We start from the raw sequence: 20,406 nt of genomic DNA on the forward strand, positions 1-20,406 counted from the left end.
CGTCACCGGCGCCAGCAGCCTGCGAGCTCGGCTCGCTCGGAGCTGGTGTTACAGCCGCGGGAGGAAGCGAAGCGATCGGAGATGTCTCTCTCGAACAAGCAGCCGGCATCGCTCTCCGAATACAGCCAGCTGTGCAAAAGCAAGAACACGGAGAGCTTCTCGGAAGCCTTCCACTGCATGGAGTCCCCGAAAGACTTCGGCAAAACTGAATTCGAATGGCAGAGGACCGAGGGGAAGCTTAATGAGATTGGCTTGAATGTAAACTCGGGGGGACCGATTAAGGATGGGCTCGTTAAGAATGCTGGTTTCACGGATGAGGACAAGCTCTGCTTCTTCGAAGGAAAACTAGACAAAGAGCTAAAAATAGCTCAGAAAGACAAAAGAGAAATTGAGGTGCAAGGCAAAAAATACCAGGCAGCTGCAGGTCACCTTGAGAGCTGGTCTTTGATTTCTGAAACGTTTCCTTCTGCAGAAGGGAACTTTGCAAACCCTAAAACTACAGATTTTCATGTGGGACCGGCAGGAGCTGAAAAATCTGGTCCCGGGCTGGGTAAAAATGAAGCCATCACCGATCAGGAGAAAGCAGCCGGTAAGGCTGGAACGGAGACCAAATGCCAGCCAGACCCAAACCTGCCCAATCTGTCTGTGTCGGAGAGCGATCCCAGCAAATACATGAAGGAACAGGAAATCAGTGTCTGGAATCCAAATTTCCACCCTATCCTGCCTAATGATTCGGGGTCTAAAGAAGCAACCGTGAAAAAAGATGGAGCCCCCAGCTATTGTGTAATTGGGGTGGTTAATGACAACTATGGGCAGAGTGGATTTTCTTCTTCCTCAACGGCATCTAAGCCAGAACCTCCAACTACCACCGTAGAGCTTGCGCAAGATGACTCCAAAAGTAGTTACTTTAATAATACCACTGAAATGGAGGAAGAGATGGAAGACAAGCTGAGCTGTGCAGACGACGGCAATTTTCTGAACAGGGCTGCCCACCAAAGGAAGGCAATGAGGCGTGCAATGTCAGAGTGCTCTCACTTGTCGGTGCCCCTAACCCTTAACCTGGCTGATAAATACCCTGAGCCGGTGCTTAGAGAAGACGTCGCTACTGGTCTGCTCTCTCCTAATAGCAGCCTGACCCAGTGCTCGAGCCCCACAGCCAGAAAGCCGGGCGCTCCGATGAAAAGGTCAATGACCGTGTCAGAAGAGCAAACATCAGTCTGCAGCCCGGGTCCCGAGCAGAGCCGTGCGGGGCTGCCCAGCTTGGTGGTGAAGGAGCATCAGTCCCTCCTGGCAGAGGAGCCGGCTGCCAAGAAGCGAGAGGAGCGGAACAGCGGCAGCAACTCGGTCAAGAAAGAGCTGGGCAGCCCGAGCTTGTATCACAGCAAGCTGGAGCAAATCCCTGAAATCAGCAGCCAGGACAAAGAGAGGGAGGAGGCGGCGGTGAAGAGGGAGAAGAGAAATGCCACCGATGGAGCTGCTGGGTTTGCTTCTCCGCAAAGCAAATGCACCGAGATGGAATCCAGCAAAACTGCTCCACTGGAAAGAAAAGAAATTGAGGTCAGCGATGTGCAGAGCTCTCTGTCTCCCAAGCAAGGAGATTTACCACGTGATGGTATGTTGCTAATTTTTACCTCCCTGGGGAGTGAGCAGACAGTAGCTAGGAAGCAACTACCCGACTTCACAGACTGCAGGCAGAGGGTGGGCGGCTCAGTACACCTGAAAAGACTGACACGGTTCAGGTTCTGGTCGTTAGAACAAAGGATGCATTTTTGGGTAGACAAAAATGGAGGGGAAATGTAAAAAAAAAAAAAAGAAAAATTGCCTGGCTGGTTCCACAGCATCTGTTGCAGCACCAGCTATTAATTGCTTGCTGGGATCCTAAACCTGACTAATAGCTTTTAAAATCGGTAGTATCCGCAGCAGTAATAGGTCTCTTGCGAGCATAGGTACCCTTCTGATTCGCAAACTGTGTTGTTAGAGTGAGGGCGTTTGATCAAAGTTAAAACCTTTCAACCTGTGTAGAAAAGATGTGAGGATGGTGCTTTTCCGTTAAGCTTTTAGCACCTTTTGGTATTTCTGTTTGATGGGGCCGGTGAGAGTAACTGGGTAGAATGATTTACGCAGTTAAGCTCTTGCTAACCGTTTCAGTGCTGGAATTCCCCGTTACTTTCTGTAAGCTCTTTCCCCAAACCCGTTACAATGGAGCCTTTCCCATTGCTAAGTGTCAATAGCAGCTTGTATTATTTTGTAGTGTTTTGTTGTTTTGATAGTGCTGTGATGTATGAGGTCAGTCTTCCCGGATTTAAAATCTGTGAGAAGAGTAGTTAATCTTTGTTCTCCATCCTGGAACAACATCTCTGTCCCTCTTGCCAGCTTCAGCCAGCATTAAGCCTGTTTTTTTTCCCCAGAATTCGGGTGCGAGGACGGTCTGTGTGCTTTGTCCGTCGCCCGTATTAACGGGAGCTTTGCATGGGAAGAGGAAAGAAAATGTGTCAGGGAATAAAGACAAAAGACTTGCATGACAATTTTTGCATCCGATGACTTCTTCTGTAGCCAGCTGGTTTGCTAAAGCTTCAGAGGACTAATATAAAACTTGAAATTGTAATACCCCGGCGTGGGAGGGGAGAGTAACATGCAGGTGGGCAGAGGGACGCGCTGTTCAGGTAGAGCTCCAAAACACTTAATTCGGGTTGATAAGCTGAGCTCTCTGCAGCAATGAGCGTGGAAAGCCAGTCTCTGAGCAAGGCGGTGTGCTATGATAACTACCGGATTAGAGAGTTATCTTTGGTTTTGCGGTGTGTTAGTGACACCCAATGGCAGGTCAGTCGGCTCCTGGCTGCCTGCGCGAGGCTCTGATCACCCGTCCTTCTTCCAGCTGTCAGTAATCGCTTTCAACAGAATCATATTCTGTCTCTCAGAGTTTTATTTTTCTCTAATAATTTCTCTGAGATGCTTCAATTTCCAAGACTCTTGGGCAGAGATCTGTCGAAGGAGGTTTCAGCAATACAAACCTCCCGCTCCGAAGCGCCAACATGTCTTACCTTCTTCCCTTTCCATTATCTCAGTGTTACCTTGGCTCCTTACGGTCTGCTTGGTGCACAGATTTTAAATAACTCTGGCAGTCGTGAGATGAAGTAGTGTCACTTTTGGTGGCAGCGCGTCACAGATTGCAGACATCGGTCCTTCGGAGCCCGAAGAGAGATGTCAAGTCCTTTCACGCAGGCAGGAGTCATCAGCTCTCCCGTTGATAGTTGCCAGAGCGGTGCAGTGAGCTCCTGGCTGTGAGCCGCGGTTGGAGGGGGACGCCTGGAGGTGTGTTTGCTTGGGCGCAAGTAGGATCTGTGCAGCTGTGTGTTTACCTGCTCAATTTTGTACTTAAACACGAAAGGGTCACCAGACTTCTTGACAACCTAAGCATGGCATGGGTAAAAGTGATGTTGGCAACAAATGTGAAAAAAGAACGGTATTTGTGCACAGCTCTCATGTCACAGAATTTCTGGGGTGGTGGGGTTTGCAGATATCCGCTCTGCGACTGACGTTTATTTGCAACGAGGCAAATTAGCAAGTAGGTTCGTATTTTGGACAACCAGGAAACCAGGTTTGGCTAGGCTGGCAAATTCTGTCGAGCTGAAGAGGCAACTGTTTCAAAACACAGATATGTGGGATCTTTAAATCGGGAAAATACTTAAAATATAATCTAAAGTGGATTGACATGTTCTCCCCAGAGGGGTTGAGCATCAGTGATGTGAAGGTCACTGGAAGATATGAACGCGCAGAGTCTTCTGGTTGGATTGCTCTTTCCAGATGGCTAATTTGTATTACCAAGCTTTTTTTAATCATCTTGGTTTAAAATTTTGTGCTCTCACAATCTTTATTTTAAAAGCTAGTTTATCATCCTTATAACCATAGGTCCAAGTGTGAACCGATACGGTGATAAGTGAGTTGGCAGACAGCTCACGGGCTTTCCTGGGCCAGAATACGATGGAGTTGTAACTTCCTTTTTACTCTCTTCTCCAAAATTAACAGCTGGTTAGGTTAGGTTTGTTTTGTTCTGTTAAGTACAACACGTTGGTAAGAAATAAACTCTGGATTTCTTCTCTCCTGGAAGAAAACGTAGCAGTAGATGCAATAAAATGTTTGCTTTATATATGTGTAGTTTAGAAAGAATTTTTGGAATGCGAAAGAAAGCAGACAAAGATTCCTTGGATGTTTCTGAAATGCTTTCAAACTTTCTATGACGAGATTTTGCTTCCTCTCCCCTGTTGATAAGCCGAGAGGCGGGTATAATAAAAATAACTCAACCAAGCAAGCAGTCTTGGCTGTAAGTATGGAACTGATTCTAAATCTGTCCTTTGCATTTTATTCACAGCTGAATTACCCATCCATATGCCTGTCAACTTCCTCTGCTTCGGTCTTGGTGTTCACCTTGCAGGTCTCCTTCCAGTCACGAGGGAATGAGTCCAGAATGGCCAACATAGATATAAATATAACATAGATAGAAATATGTTTTTCCTTCTCCTTGTTAATTCCTCTATTTTTCTGCCTGTCCTATCTGTTCATTCTGAACTTAGCCCTTACATTCAAGGTAACAACTTCTATCACTTGCAGCTTTTTTCATCCTAAAAAAAGAATTGTCCAACCTGATTCTAATCGTTTGAATGGCATCCCTCAGAACTTCTGCCAGCCGTGATTTCCTCGGTCCTGTCCAGCCAGGGTTGGTTTGGTTTTTTGGTTAAACCTCTTCTACCCCTGTTTTTTACGGTGACCTAGAATTGTACCTAAAATATTTTTTTCTTGCAGATGGGTGGGTGTGAGTATGATGACACATTTAGTTTCATTTCATTCTAAAAACTATCAAAAAGGCGTAGCCGTTCAAATCTCTCGTGTACCCACAGCAGATGTTTTAAGCAAGGAGATCCTGGCTGCAGATTAGTCCTGATCAGAGCTGGGCTGCAGAACTTGTTCTGGTCCCTTATTTCATCAGCAGACGCTGCAGATTCTCACCAAAACAAGCAGTCGCATTGTTTCCTGCACTGAACAATAGATTTGATTCATGCTCACGTTGTGTAGAAGCTGTTGTGTGATTTATTGCACGTACCTAATATGTCACCTCCAACGGTATTGCTTCGATAAGCGACGCATTCCCCCCTGCCTTCACCTTCTGCTTTTTCTCATTTTCTTTGAATTTCCTCCAACTTGAAATATTTTCTGCTCTGAAATACCAGAAGTTCCAGGCTCCGCTGGACCACGCTCGGTTGGGACTGTCACCTCTGATGCTCAGCAGCTCAGTGTATGCATCAGAAAAATTGTCTTGGTTTTCTGACTCTTATTTCTTTTATAAATACATAAGCAAGGTGTGCAATCCAACCTAACTTTTGAATCTCCTGCAGGTCTTTTTGCAGCAGAACACTTTGTGGTTTAGATAAATATAGAATCCGAGACTTCCAACACGACTGAGTTAAGTTGTGACAGCCTATCGCCTCGCGTTTACACAGATTAAAGTTAATTATGGGATTAGGAAATACCGACCCAGCTACCTCGTAATGAACTAATGATACTTGTTCAAGTAACATTAGTGGTGTGGATGGTGGCTTGCTAACAAGGTTCCTTGTCAGATGAAATCATGCTTCTGATGAGAAAGAAAAGAAAGAAAGGCTCACAGGCTGCGGGAAGGAGGAGAAGGCGAAGGCACCGGTGATAAATGGTGCCTGATACGGGCTGTGCATAGTTCAGTGAAAATTCTTACTTGGTGTATGCATGTTCAGCCTTAAGTAGGAAATAAACATTGGCATCTCTCAGGGACTGAGTTTAAAATTGATGCTGGAAGTATTGTAATCGTTACGTAAATCAGGTGGGTTCCCTGTTCTGTAACACCCGCCGCGCTTTCTCAAAAATAGCAAAAACTACTGGCCGTTGGAAGGAGACTACCTTCAAGACGGTGATTACAGCAGATGCATAAGCTTTCCTCTTTCCCCTTTCTCCGGGGAGAGAGATGAGAAGGGCAGGGAGACGTTCCATAGCAGAAGATGGCTTGAGGGCAGCGTGTGCCGGTCTTGTGCCGGGATGTTGTTCGTGGCTCTGCACGGCTCATCCCTGGAAGTTCCTGCTGCGAGCTTGAGGTGACAAGTGTGGCAGGACTTAAAGAATGGGAACTTCTATGGATGGGTCTTCAAGGTATGCTGGGTGGGAATAAAGTATATCAAATGTCCAAGGCCAGGGATATATGAGCTGGTATAAGGGCTAGAAAGACCCCTCAGCCCAACTTCCCTGTGACTTGTTGATATCGGATGATGTGCAAGAAGTCGACGTCAGACTAGTTGGCTCATTGGTAATATCTTATCTTCGTGCATAAGTGTTCAGAGACTGGATCGTGCTTGTAATTGTTTCGCATTTTGAAGGGTCCGGAATTGCAGTTTTATGCCTTCGGATACTGAAAATACCCCGGGTGTCCCCCGGCCCACGCGCTGCCCGAGCTCGAGCGGCCTTCTGGAAACGCTCCGAGGTTTCATCAGCATTCAGACCAGCCTTAGGGACAGACTGAAATACAAATTCAGGTGGCGTTTCTTCCCTGCTTGATATCCCTTCTAAACCAGCTTCAGTTAATGTTGTGGTTTTTTTAGTTGGGAGGTGTGCTTGTCTCTCTCGCTTTGGTTGGTCAGGAGCATTGACAGAAAATAGAGCTTTTTGTTGGTTTTATGAACGTGCTTCCACCTTTATCAATGAAAAGGGAAAAGCTCGTGATTTTGTTAGCTTTTTTACATCAGCGTCAAATTTTTAGCGCAGTATTACAGTCAAACAGAGTATGTTTATTACTCTAAATAGCTGTTTGCTTTCAGTTCATGCCATGTTAGGTAAACATGGCAAGTAGTTTAGGTTGTTCTAGAAGAACAAGTTCTGATGTAGCATTTCCCTGCCTGGGTAAAAAATAGAGTCTTAACAAATCAACCTAGGCAAAGAGGACATCTGGCTTATTCCTCGATTCTTGTTACCATGTAAAAATGTGCACATCGATTGAGTTGCATTTGGTGCCAAGTAAAATGCTTAGCTATTCTGTATTTCGGTCAAGCAGGAGACGTTTTATTTAGCCTTTTCTGGAGAGGAGAAAGCAGGTAAGGGTTGTATTTCTGCTCAAACTGAGATTTGTTGTATTTGTAGATACTTTTGTCTTAAGAGCCTTAAAGAAAAAGGCTTTATTTGATGGTGATTTTTATGATGAAGCAGCTCCTTCTGGATGGTGATGGATGAACAAGAAAGAGCTCGGGCCCCTCTGCAGCGTTTCTGGCAAAAGCAGTGTTTAACGTGGTCTGGTTTTGTTTCGAAGGTTGTTTACGTTTAAGAGGGAGAGTAAAGATGGTCATTGCCTTATTGCTTAATCTATTTCTCTTAATGGATTTTCAGCTGATGACTCTAATCCCTATGAGAATTATGGAGCTGTTTCATTGAATGATGTTTTAGTTCAGCTTAGCCTGCTAAATATCCCTTGCTGGGGATATGGAAGATGAGTGCCTGGCCTCGTTCACGAGCATGCTTGAACGCAGCTGCAAGTCCCCTTCCATTTTGAAGGACGTAATGAGCCAGCCCGGATCAGTGACTAGGGGCAAGGCAGGTGAAATACAGACCCCGTAAAATGGGAGCTAATACCTTACCAAGTGGGGTAGGTAGGATGAGAGGGTTTAAGTGATACAGTCTCAAGTACCCACTGAAATGCTCATTTAACTAGTCGATAAAGGGGAGAAAGGAAAACAAGATGTAACGTTCTTAAAAATCTTCCGGATGCACAGGATGTAGTTACTGCTGTCCTTTATCTTCACTTTAGCTTTTGCTTACCACAGTACCAGAAAACAGAAATACTTGCTTTCGGTCTTTTGAGGTGAGCCTAAGATATGTCACACTGGGATCCTCACCTGTTCCTTTGGATGTGGAGAATGAACTTTTGGGAATGCTCCTTCTTGAATGAGTTGCTGCATGATATTTGAGAAACACATGCGCGTAGGCTTTTATTCTGAGTTCCATGATTCATAAAACATTGCAGTAACATGGTTTAACTTTACAAAGGTACTCATGGGTCTGTTTCTGTAAGTACTTTTTCCTAATTTTGCTACTTCAGGAAAGGAAACACAAACAGTAAAGCTTTTCAGATCTAGTGCCTGGTGTTTTTTCACACACAGTAGCAGCTTTCACGAGAGAGAGCTGTTACAGCAAAACTGATGGCGAAGGGATCTGAAAGACTGAAGGTCTGTGTTTGCTGTCCTCTGGGGTGCCAGCTCGATGTCACCTCGCGCGAGCTGTAACCCTGTGGTTTTGTTTCTGTGCTTGTAGAGGAGGAGCAATAATGCTACTGTTGTGAGGATTTTATAGATGTCATAAGGATGCTTTTGTGTGGCTTTCCTTCGCCAAATGGAGTTCTAGGAATTCAGAAAGGAAGAGGGAACAAACTAGAAAAAATTATATCAATTGATAAATCCATTATGCACTTGCATTCTGAATACGATGTGTAAATCCGCATGTTGTCCTCCGCCTCAAAAAGGTGGTGACAGAATTAGAAATATGATAAATAAAGGCGTTGCATTAGAAAAAGTTCGTATGGGGAATGGCTGAATAAACTAAGACTGGAAAGAGAGAGGACTTGGAGAGGGAGATGGTTGTGATTGCTGTCTATAAAGTCATCAATGACATGAAAGTTGTGAAGAAGAGAAGACTGTTCAGTATTTCAGAAGAATATGGGTCATCAAACAAAAATAGCAGCAGCAGATGAAAGCAAATGATGCTGGGTGACTTGTGAGCAATTTACAGTGAAGCTGTAAAACGTCTGTGCCAGGAATATGTGAATTGCGGGGTTTTTTGGGGGTGTGTTTTGTTTTACCATGAGGCTAATCAAATATTGGAGGAGAAGCCCCGAGATGTGGAATCTCCATCCTTGGAGATGCTCAGAATATGATTGAAAAAACCCCAAGCAATCTGGTATAATTTGAGTGGGGGATTGGGCTAAATGACCTCCAGACATCCCTTCCAACCGACATTGTTCTGCTATTCCAACGTTAAATGATTACATGGGCTAAAACGCTGTTGGACAAGCGAGTAGTCTCTACACTGCAAGTCACAGGATGGTGAGAGAGAGAATTTTTTTTGGAGGGCAGTGGGGTGGGTTTTTCTCCTTAGGGTTAGAAAAACTATATATAGTTATTCATAATTGCGACTTGGCTTCAAGAAGACATACGATTAATCGCCTACAACGTGGGCATCCTCCACTACATAGCTGTAATAGAGTCACTTAGACTGGAACAGCTCTGGAGGTCTCCAGTTTAACCCCCAAGTCAAAACCACGTGTAAGTAGATCAGGTTGCTCCAGGGCCATGTGTGTCCCGTCCAGGTCTGAATGTCTCCGAGGACGGAGAACTCGCAATCTCTTTGGGCCTCTTCCAGTGTTTGACCTCCCTCACATTGAAGGATTTTTTCCTTCTATCTGGAAATTACGCTGGCCATGACTGTCAGCAAACTGATCTACTGGGACCTGCTTTGAGTGATGGGTTGGGCTGGTGATCTCCGAGGTCCCTTCCAACCCTTCGTTGCTCTGTGATCCAATGTCGCTTGACCACTTTGGTACATCCGTGCAGGCAGATTGGTGAATTCTCACAATAACCCACTGCAATAGGTATAATTGCATTTTGAGTAATGAGTTCAAGGTTAAAATCATGAAGCGTTGTCTTAGCTTTCAACACGTGGGTTTGCAATCCTCCTTTCTATGTTAGGCTAGTACAGCTCGAAGGAGCGTCGCAGCAGTTCGTGTCACCCTGCCCTTCCTTCCTGCGTTACTCCGCTGCTTCATTCAGAAGTGCAAAGGTGAACGTCACCTCTGCTGTCGTTTCCTATCGCCCAGCTGTTCCGTTTTCAAACAGACTTCAGCAGCTTTTGCCCCCTCTTTGTTGCTGCTTTTGAGGAAGAGTCGCCCTTAGCGTCTGCAAAACTCTGTCAGAACACGGAGTTTGGTTTGTCTTGTTCCTTGGTCTTTCTCAAAAGACACCTGTGGTTTCCAGACAGCAGAGCTTAAAATCAACCAAACTCTCCATCGTCGTACTTCTTTTTTTTTATTCATTTGACAGGAGGTTCTGTACATCCTTGTGATATGAAGGGGGAATGCTCCATTCCTTAACCTCCTTCTAATGAGGGAGAGTCTCCCTAGAGGAGAGAGAACCAGGGGAAAAGCTTGACATCAGAATCTTGAGGTTTAGTGGTTGACAGTTTTCTGTGGATGCAGCATGGGTTGGGTCGGAAGGACTAGTTGTAAGATGTGCTTGAAGGCTCCTTGGAAAGTTGTTCTCTTGAGCTGTGTTAGTGCCATATAGGAAACTTTGGGGAGAGACTCACTGTTCAAACAGGGAAGTTTCTTTAAAGAGAATAATAATCTATTTAAACATGAACGTTGAGCCTTGGAGGACAGATTTGGTCTCTTATACGGTTGATGAGGTAGCTGTTCTACGGGCTGTTCTTTTGGGGGAAAAAAGATACCGTTCTTAAAACCACCATATCATCTACATCCATTGCTTTATAACACATTATAATGTGTTTATAACACATAAAATTTCTTCTAACGGTAACTCACCTGCTGCTAGTAACCACCGAGAGAGTGGCAGCATGTATAGAAGTAAGAGGTTAAGGATAAAACATGTTAAGAGTCTCCTCAGACACCAGGGTTCTTGTGTAAATAACTTGTTAGGGGTGGCTGCTGACACCTAAAAATTGGGATGGATTGCCTTTCAGAGACCGGGGCTGCGTGGGTGGCCCCGCATGCTTTATTTGCCTCACAGTATTAAACTTGGCTGTTGGAGGCAGAATTATAAATTTCGTTAGTGTTTTTTTTTATGGCTCTCTCTGCTTGTGCAAAACAAACATAATAAGTTATATTTTCCGTAATTTTTAAGACCTATAGGAAGAGTATTGTCCCTTTTTACAACAAGGAGGTGAAGCTTTTTTTTTTTGAGTGTCAATTTTGCCACAGATCATCTCATTTTCAATATTTATTCTGGAAAATCTTATTTGTTAGGAGTCTTGTTCCCTCTGACTTCGGTTTTATCTGAACACCATGTGGTCTTGTTTGCTGGGTCCTTCATCCAGCAATGGCAAATACCTGGTTTCTGGTGACAAATTGATTTTAAAAATATGCTTTTTAACTTGTTAGATTCCCAAAGGTGGTTTCAGTGCTACGCTGAAGAGATGGCAAGCACTAGGAGATGGGCCGCTGGGCATGGCCAACACGAGTCATCTGAGACTTCAACCAGCAAGAGGGTTCAAACGATGGGGTGGGGTTTTTTTCAGTGAATTACAACATCGCTGAGTTTGAGCAGATTTCTATGTGAGAAGGCACTTGTCTGACAGCAAGGCTGCATCTGCCAGCATCAAACTCCTCCTGCAGCAGACGAGAGGGAAACCTCGTCGAGGAAAACATTGCCATTATCTTTGATATGCAGGATACTTGTCTTAGCGTTTTTCTCAGAATTGGCCTGTTTTGTCTAAAATCACCTAGGGGCAGACTGATACTATAGACACGAAGTAACCGAAGCACAGTGTCTGTGGGAGAAGTGCTGGGCCACCCCGGGGGGTCCCTCCACCACCCCACGCGTCGGGAATCCCAACCATCCCTCCTTCTGCTGGCTGGAGCGTGTCTGAAGGACGCTTGGTATCGCTGTTAAGGGAGACATAAGCACCACTTATCAAGTTTGCTCTTTCATAATTGATGTCTGTAAAACATCAGACAAAATTCTGGAGTTTGCGGTTTGTGGGTTTAGTCATGATTGTGGAGTCATTTGTTTTCTCTGGTGTGCTTAGATATGAATAATTTCTTCCAGTGTCGCTCTGAGAAATTGTGAAGCAGTGGTGTCTCGCGATATTGTGAACTGCCACGTACAAAAAAGTTGGATTTCCACCCTTAAAAGCATACTTAGTGAGTAACGAATGGTAAGCTGGGGATGAGGATGGACCTACCAAACAGCGCGGCGCAGCTTGCCGTCACAGCGAGTAGCAGCAGGGAGAGAGTAACCCTGATTGCAGGTTTATGCCTTTGAGTTTATCAGTGGAAGACTCCAGATTGGAACGTCCTTCCCTCTCTCCTTCAAGCCCCTGTCCCCCTTTTCCCCCAGGAGTAATTCAGTTCTGGTTGCTGACTCAGCTGAGCCGAATTTTCTCCATCAGCGAATGCCATGAGGAGCAGGAGCCGCGGCAGCTGACGGAGGAGCCCTTCTCAGGGCAGAGCAGCAACCCCTGCTAGAGCTCCCAACAAAATGTCTTTGAAATATCTTTCAGAGGTTTCTTGCCATGCTTGGAGGAACAAGCAAACTGAAAAGTCTCTTAAATGATTCTTGCAGCCTAATGAACAAATTTGGTTAAGATTTGGCAGCTTTCCCTAATATTCCCTGTAACTAGGAAATCTTCCCAGGCAGCTCTCCGCTCTGTATAGGAGAGAGCGTCCTCGTAATTAAACGATGAATGAAAGCAAATGTACTGCTGAGCACGTCAGGTCGTTACTCAAATTGAGGCAGCACAAAACAAAACTATCCTTCTGTAATCCCTTACGATTGCGTGCGGGGTTGGGTACCCCGCTGTATCAGAGGCTGGGAGAGCTGGAACCTGGATAATGGTCCTGTTCCCTACCCAACTCTCCTGGGTTTATCATTAGTTATAGATGCAAGTTGCTTAACCTGTTGTCGTTAGTTCAGGAGAATGGAAGCTGCTGGAGTTTAAATCCTGAAACTTTGGCAATGGAGGTTTTTTGAGGAGCTGCACTACGCTCCCTGAGCAGACGAATTCACGTTGCTGCGTGGATGCTGTGATACTGTCATCAAGCGAGAGGTTTAATGTTGCTGCTGAAAATTAGCTGAAATAATAATGACAGGCGGTACGTGAAAGGTAACTTCCAACGGGTGGAAAGTCACCTTGATGGCTGAGATACACAAGACTGGCAGGATTCAATGTGAAGCCATCCCCAGGCGTGGGGTCCCGCGAGCAGAGAGCAGCGAATGGGCAGAAGGTTGTTACTCAGAAGCGGGAACCGTCAACAAGTCTCTTTCTGGTATTGCTTAGATAAAGCTGACAAGTTAAATGAGGGAGAATGTAAAGAAAAGGCAGTGAGAGAAAACAAATATAGGGGAGCCAATATAGATTAGCTACAAAAAAATGGGTGTTCTAGGTGAACATGAATGATTCTTAAGAACTTTGCATTAAAAACAGCATCCAGCCTGTACATTTTGGTGCTTGTTTTTCTTCACAAGTCTTTTTTGTATGCCTAGGATGTTAAACCCAGTGCTGCAAAACTTTTAGTATGACTTGGAAGCTAAATGGCTAGGAAGAGGCTAATGCAATGCAAGGAAAAAAGAAAAAGCTGCTAAACTTGTCCCGGAGTCAGAAGAATAAATAGCAACAACAAAGCCATCCCGCTGTTGAGCATCGCTGGGGCAGGCGGAAGGCGCGATTTTATTTTGCTTGTTTCAACAGTGGTGTTTGTACCAGAACTGAGCTGTCCTCTGAGACGCTCCCTTCAAGACAGACAAGCAAGAAAATGTGAAATATAAATAGTGATTTTCAAAAGATGTGGAAAACAACCTTTTTACTGTTGGAATTGTTAGACTGTTGTCTGGTGGGCCCTTAGCATGTGCTGCAGCATTACAATCTGTTGCGTTGTTATAAAAAGAAACATCCAACACAGATAACGCTTTATTTTAATCCCCGGATGACAAGGGAAAACGCATAAATTTGTGATGGGTTGTTTGTACCGTATCCCTCATAAAATTCAAATGCCACAGGAACTGCAGCAGAAGACAGCTCATAGCAATGCAGCTGTACAGCAACACCGCTGAGAATTAAGTGTTTTAAAAGCTATTTATAGGGAAATTGCCTCTTGCACGTCTCATGGTGCAAAGCAGCATGGCAGTTCTGCGGTGGGATTTGTAAGATTTAGGGAGAAGACTTGGTGAAGCTGCTATTAAATTAATGTTTTGTTATACAGTTTGCTTTGGAGGGCAGTAGTTATCCTTCCGCTGGCGGCTGGACAATGCTTTAGAGAGTGGTTTTTAAAAGGAGATGAGAAAGTGGTCATGGCAGCTCGGCTGCTGTTAGAAGGGTGTGTGTATTCGCTGCTCCCCGCTCAGCATGACAACCTCGGGTGGCAATGACAAAAATGAACAATCACAGCGAAAAACTGGCAACCCTTGTAACTGAACCTCAGCTTTGCGCTGCGCAACACTGCGTACAGCAGCATGACACGACGGTTTCCACGCTAACCAGGGTCGGTACGAACCACGCATGTTAGAATGAGATGTCCGTGTTCCTGCTTTCCTGTGTGACCTTTCCCGTGAGCAGCCCGGCTCCCTTCGGCTGCCGGGAATCCTCCCTGCTCGCGGAGAGCTGCAACGCATGGATGTGGGCAGAAGAAAGGTCAAGAAGAAACAGCCATAATGACAGGAACAGATTTAAAACAGTGCCCTACTTCAGGATAAGTCATAGTGTAAAACCTGGAAGAGGTCAGAACTTCACCATTAACATTCCTACAGGTTATTTTAATTACTTGAAAGATGGGAAGATTTGCTATTTTAATTAAACCAGGGGGTTCCTTCATCAGCTCTCTGTCTTTTCCCTCTGGAATAATACGAGAAATTGGATGCTAATGGCATCTGGATGAACCTGCCCTGTTACGGGGAAAACCTTTCTTCCTATGGTATTCTGGTTTGGGGAAATTTTCTAGAAATAGCCAACCTGTAACTGTCTCAGTTCTGTCTCCTCCTGCTACTGTGTGGAAAACTAGAAAACTAGAAAACTAGAAAACTAAACAAATGAGATATAGATATAGATATGTATAAAAAAAAACCACAGCTCAAACTTAGAAGTCTTCCTTCCCTTTTTTTTCCCCCAGCAAAAGCAGAAGAGACCAAACCAGCTGAAGCTGTGACAGGGAACGATATCACAGCACCTCCCAACAAAGAGCTTCCTCCCAGCCCTGAGAAGAAGACAAAGGTAGGTGTCGTTTCACTCTCAGCCTCTTCGCTGCCGTGGTTTTTATTTGCCGGCTTTTCTGCTTCTTAAGCTGTGGCAACACAAGTTCTGTTTTCTGAGCTGCCATTTGTGAAACAAAGACATCCAGTTGGGAAACTGCAAACAACTCAGCCTGTAGCAGCGTGACTGAAAGTGGATTTAAGAAATTTGTGGCAAGCTTTATTTAAATTAATTCTCTGGTTGGTATCGGTGGTGTAGAAGTAGTAAATATGTATGGTAACACTTCTGCTCCACTGGTACTCGCCTAGTTGTTTGCAACACGTTTATTTGTGTTACAATTAGCGTTCAGAAATCTTGCTCAGGGTCTGATATTCTCTTATTTTAAGGCTGGTTATGAAACATGAGAGAGACCTGCTGTCAGAAGCTTGCAGCGTTCAGCAAAATCCAAACCCAAATTCTTAGAGCAGTGGTAAGGGCAAGGGGTTCTTGGTCCCCTTGAAGGCAGCGGACGTACGACCACTGGAGTTGATCAGATGAGGATTTAGAGCTTGCAATCCGTTGTGTGCCTGTGACTGGAAAGCAATGCCCTGTGTATTGTACGCAGGACTAGATGCCAGGAACACCCGGTTACTAATCCCAGCTTTACCAGCGATTCCTTCTGTTGCTTTAGATGTCGCTGGAATAAATCCTGTTCGCTTTGAATTGAATGGCAAAACTCCCCTGGGCTCCGAAGGCAGCCCTCTTCTGCCGCTTCGTTTTGGTCTTTGTTATGCTCAGAAAACAGAAAGCTCATTTTTTTTTTTGTTTGTTTCATTTAAAATATTTTTATGTTCTTGCAGCTCAATGTTTTGGTTTACAATGCGCTATTTTTTGTTGTGTTTTTTTGTTTGTTTTTATACTGGATTTTGCTTTTTGAAAAAACATAAAGCCTGCCGCATCCACGTCATCTACAAAGCCTGCAGCAACGAAAGCCAGGCCCCTGTCCGCTACCAGCCCCAAGCGGCCAGCCTCTGCTGCGCCGGGCCCAAACAAAAAACCCACGAGCCCTACTGCAGGTCCTACTTCAGCCACTACTACTAAACGCCCAGCCACCAGTACTACACGTCCCTCCACCTTAACTCCAAAAGAGACTAAACCAAAGGTAAGAAACAATTTGCTTTTGTGGGGGAGCTCCGAGAACTTACTTACATGTTAACTTACCGGCTGTCTTACCCAAGAGTCAAAACATAATCCTAGTGCTAATCACGGGAGGGTGGGATCAGGAATGCGATTCACCATGTTAGGAGAGCTGCACAGTTATTAGTATCAGCTTCATTAACCCACTTATGGCATCAGGTCCCAAGCGTTTAATTGTGTCATCGCAGAGGAGAAAATTAAACTTGACTGCATTACCACGACTTTCCTTGTGAACAAGATAATTCTTTATTTCTTTCCGTTACTAAAGGAGGAGGGTTTTTTAAATACAGATACACTACAAACATAGGATAACTCTTAAATCCGGACAAGAGCATGGGAAAACTGGATGGAGAGCTTCGATATTAATATCGAGGGGAAAAAAATCTGTTTGAACACTTCAGTTTTTCCCACTGATTGTCCTTTATGATGTCTGGCCATTGTAAAAATTGTACAAAGATAACTGATAATACACTTACGTGCTTAGGAAATATTTGTAATTCCCCGGTAAGAGAAGATTTGTGGACAGTTCTTAGTGTTGCATCTTACAGCTGAAGTGTGGGATCCACATGTAACGTTAACAATGGGAAGTGTCCCTTGAATCTTCCCTACGTTAACTTGTGATATTATATAGCAGAAGAATGCAAATTTGAAAGGGAATGTTAAAATCTGTTTCAGAAGCTTTCAGTTGACGTCTCAATGCTAGCATTTCTACTATATATTTAAGCTTAAATAACTGCGTTTGAGTGTCTTTTAAAACTAACTAAATAAAAGTAACAAAAAGAGTATGAAAGCACAAGCGTAAATGTGTACTTTTTTCTGTGAACCAGTGTCTTCAGTTTTAAGTTTTTGCATGATTCTGAATCCCTTTTTGATGAAATCAAAATCTCATCTCATCTGTTTCCATGCATTACCTCAGTGTTTTAATACTTAAGAGATCAGTCAGTTTACAAACAAGTGACTGACAGGGACAGACATGAAATAGTTTTCCAAGTGAGGAACGAACCACGGACACCTAACTCTTATGTCCACAGCGTTTTAATGAATGCCTTCTTAGATTAGGAAGCATTTCTGCTCATGAAGGAAAGGAATCTCTCCCAGAAGTATTGCTAGTGGACTGATGTTTTCCATTTTGTTCAGAAATCAAAACGTCGTTCGCGTCTGGAAATGGCCTCCACACATTAACGCTGAAACAGATCTGGATGAATCCTAATACTCAGCAGGGTCTGTGCTCTGTGTCCTGCACTGAATATAGTCAGTCGCTTCTGCATGCCTTAATTATGTTTTTAATTTTCTGCATTATAATGTTTCAGCAGTGCCTAGCTTATGTGTTTTAAGAATTTAAACAATTTCAATTTATTTCAGGCTTTTTGTTGGCAAACGCTTCGAAGAGACTGTCAGTGAAATACTGGCTTTAATGCAGCCTGTTCATTTTCAGGTTGCAGATGCGAAGACCACGGAGAAGCGGACCTCACTTTCAAAGCCTCCATCATCTGCCACTCCTAAAACTACCGTCAGGAGCACCCCTGCTACTCCTAGGACAACGGCGGCATCGCCGGTCACTGCGGTTGCTGGTGCGAAAAATACTGCTACTTCCCCACCGAAGAGGCCCACGTGTAAGTAGCCTCTTGTTTTTCTTCGCATCTCTCTTCCTAACCAGCTGCCAGATTCTGTTTGAGTAGCACCGTTGGTTCACGCTGTGATGTCTTTCTCACGTGTTCCAGTACGCTGACTGCTTTTTCCTGTGTTTAGGTCATCCTGTGGCTCCATCAGTTTATTAAAATTAGTCTCCTGGTAAACAGGCTTGCGCTCTTCAGGCTCAAAAGAAGAAAAAAAAAAAACCCCAAACCTTGAAATGTAGTCACTTAGGAGAAGCTGCAGCTGCTGTTAACCAGTATTTGAGAGGCATAACCTGGCCTAGCTGTCGGTCAGGAGTTGACCTGAAGCTTAGTGATAGCCGAAATATCAACCCTTTTAATGCAACACAAGACAAGACCCTGTGCCAAGGCACAGAGACAGTAGGTCAGACTTTTTTCTCTCCAGGGCTTCCTCTTCCAAAACCAAATCTGAATGACCTTCAAGGCCAACTTGGATCAGCTCCGTGTGATTCAGGGTTAATACAATTACTGAACGTGCTTGATTTAAGAAAACGGATGCTATTACCTCTGTGTTTTGCCATAGTAACAGTTAGAATAAACACTAAAACCAGTTTAAAACTTGGGAAAAGCAAATCTCCAGAAGCGGACTTGAAGCACTCAAACTAGTGCATCTGAGAAACAAAAAAAGGTTGAACAGAAATGGAGGTTTTTTACTAGTGCAGGAGGAATTTGGAGCTGAAATCACATCAGCTTCATCAGAAAACTGTATCCCGCTCCTACTGTTGCCGAAGAGGGAACTTCCCATGAGTTTAACACAGTCAGCATGAAACATGAGCAGCATATTAGCATCTTGAAAACAATGTTTTCACTCATTTTAATGGAGCTTGAGAGATTTAACGTCGGATAAAAATATAGTTAAACGTTCTCAAGTCTTTTCAAATGACTAGACCTCATTGGCAAAATATGCCAATAAACATGTAAAACTAATAATACGTGTTGGTTGCTTTGTTCTGTGAGTCCCAAAGCATGAATTCATAACCCGCCTTTCCCAAAAGACTAGTAGTGTTTTAACTATGTTGAAATATATTAGGCTAGATGTACATTCCATACTCTACGGGAAAATATAATTAATCCTGTGCAGAGAAGTGTTGCACTTTCCAAGAGCCACGTATCTTAACTGATCCTGTGGATGTCCTTGTAAAATTCACTTTGTGTGGTCTTTTATGCAAACTGTAGCCCAGAATGCTTAATGCGTTTTAATGAGTTCAGTTAATTTCTCCTTCCAAAATTGAGACACAAAGAAGCGTTTTCTGATGACATTTGAAAAGAGACGGAGTCAATGATGCAGAGTTGCAGGAAGGTTGTTCCAAGTGGCAAGATGTACGGAGGAAGAGGCTTCTGCACCAGCGAGGGTGGTGGGACATTGCCAGAGTACAGTGAGAACTGGGTGGGCGAGGGAGAGATGAGGTCAGCTGGAGAAACTCCATCAGGAGTGAAAGCTGTTTTGTCCGGATCTGGAAACGCACGGAGGAGTCATGAATGGTAAAAGAAGGGAGTCCTATTTTGGAAGAGGAGAAGGCAAGGGTGTGATAGAGGGATGAACAGTGTTGTGGGGCCTGATGGGGAATCGCAACGAGCCAAACACTAACGAGTCAGTTTGGGTAGAGCACGTGCAACTTCAGCTCGATCCGTAGGTGTAGGTGATGGAGACCTGGATCTCTTCTGATCGCAGTTTAGTTTCTCATTACATAGCATTGAGATGGATAATAAGTTTCTGGCTAAAGCTTATATTTCAGAAGGACATCTGCTCTTGCTTTTCAGGTTCAAAAGATGGAGACTCTCACTTCCTCGTGGTTTGCTCAAATGTTTAGTCATTCTCACTGTTTAAAAATGTGTGTATAATGGCTTGTTTTGAAATCACATGGTTTCACTTTTTCAGGTATTAAATGTCAGTCACTTTCTCAACTAAACAAGAGCCACAGGCTATGTGGTGCCTGATTTTTTTTTTTTTTTTTTTTTTTCCCCCAGTGTCCCGTCCCGTCACCCCCCCCACCCCCCCACCCCCCCCCCCAAAAAAAAAGACTTTCACGTTCGTACAAGACCACCTCTCTGTTTTTCAGATCCCCAAAAGATCAAAGTCTTGGACTGTCATTATAGACCATTTTCCCAGTAGCTTTATCATTCTCCAGGTTTTCAACATCGCATGCTAATAACATAGACAAAAGTGTTCCAGCATTTGGCTCCGCACTCACACGAGTAGAAATAACATCTCTTTTGTATATAAAAGAGATAACATATTAGTCCTCTTGCCTTTATACAAAACTAAGTCTGTTCTCTCCATATGGTTTTCCCAATTAAAGTTGTGGTCTCAAGGAATGAGATTAGGTAGGTTGGACAGGACCTTTTTTGAAGTGTTTGGTATTAATTCTATATCCTTTAGGCCTTATTAAATTATCCAAATGTGTTTCATCTCATTAGCTAGTATCTCATCTGTGGTGTTGAACTGAATGCTTCTAGCAAAGTCTGGATGGAATGATCCAGGCTAACTTGGCCTATAGTTATCTGCCTCTTTTGCTTGCTCTTTTCTATATTGGCATTCCATAAAATACCCTGCCAGCTACTTGAGTTTGTCTAAAAACCTAAGGCTGTTAATGGA

At 44.1% G+C, this 20,406-nt stretch overlaps 1 protein-coding gene across 3 annotated transcripts in view; it reads left to right on the top strand.

The window, feature by feature from the left end:
- Window positions 1-20,406, top strand: part of MAP4 (microtubule associated protein 4) — a 166,716-nt gene that overhangs the window by 126,392 nt on the left and 19,918 nt on the right. For all 3 annotated transcript variants that reach the window (XM_059818566.1, XM_059818567.1, XM_059818568.1), the window contains exons 13-15: window positions 14,900-15,000; window positions 15,908-16,120; window positions 17,591-17,768. In XM_059818566.1, the coding sequence (XP_059674549.1) occupies window positions 14,900-15,000; window positions 15,908-16,120; window positions 17,591-17,768 (492 nt within the window). The remainder of the gene's footprint in view (window positions 1-14,899; window positions 15,001-15,907; window positions 16,121-17,590; window positions 17,769-20,406) is intronic.

This window comes from Gavia stellata, chromosome 6 (assembly GCF_030936135.1).
Source record: "Gavia stellata isolate bGavSte3 chromosome 6, bGavSte3.hap2, whole genome shotgun sequence".
Classification (NCBI taxonomy): Eukaryota; Metazoa; Chordata; class Aves; order Gaviiformes; family Gaviidae; genus Gavia; species Gavia stellata.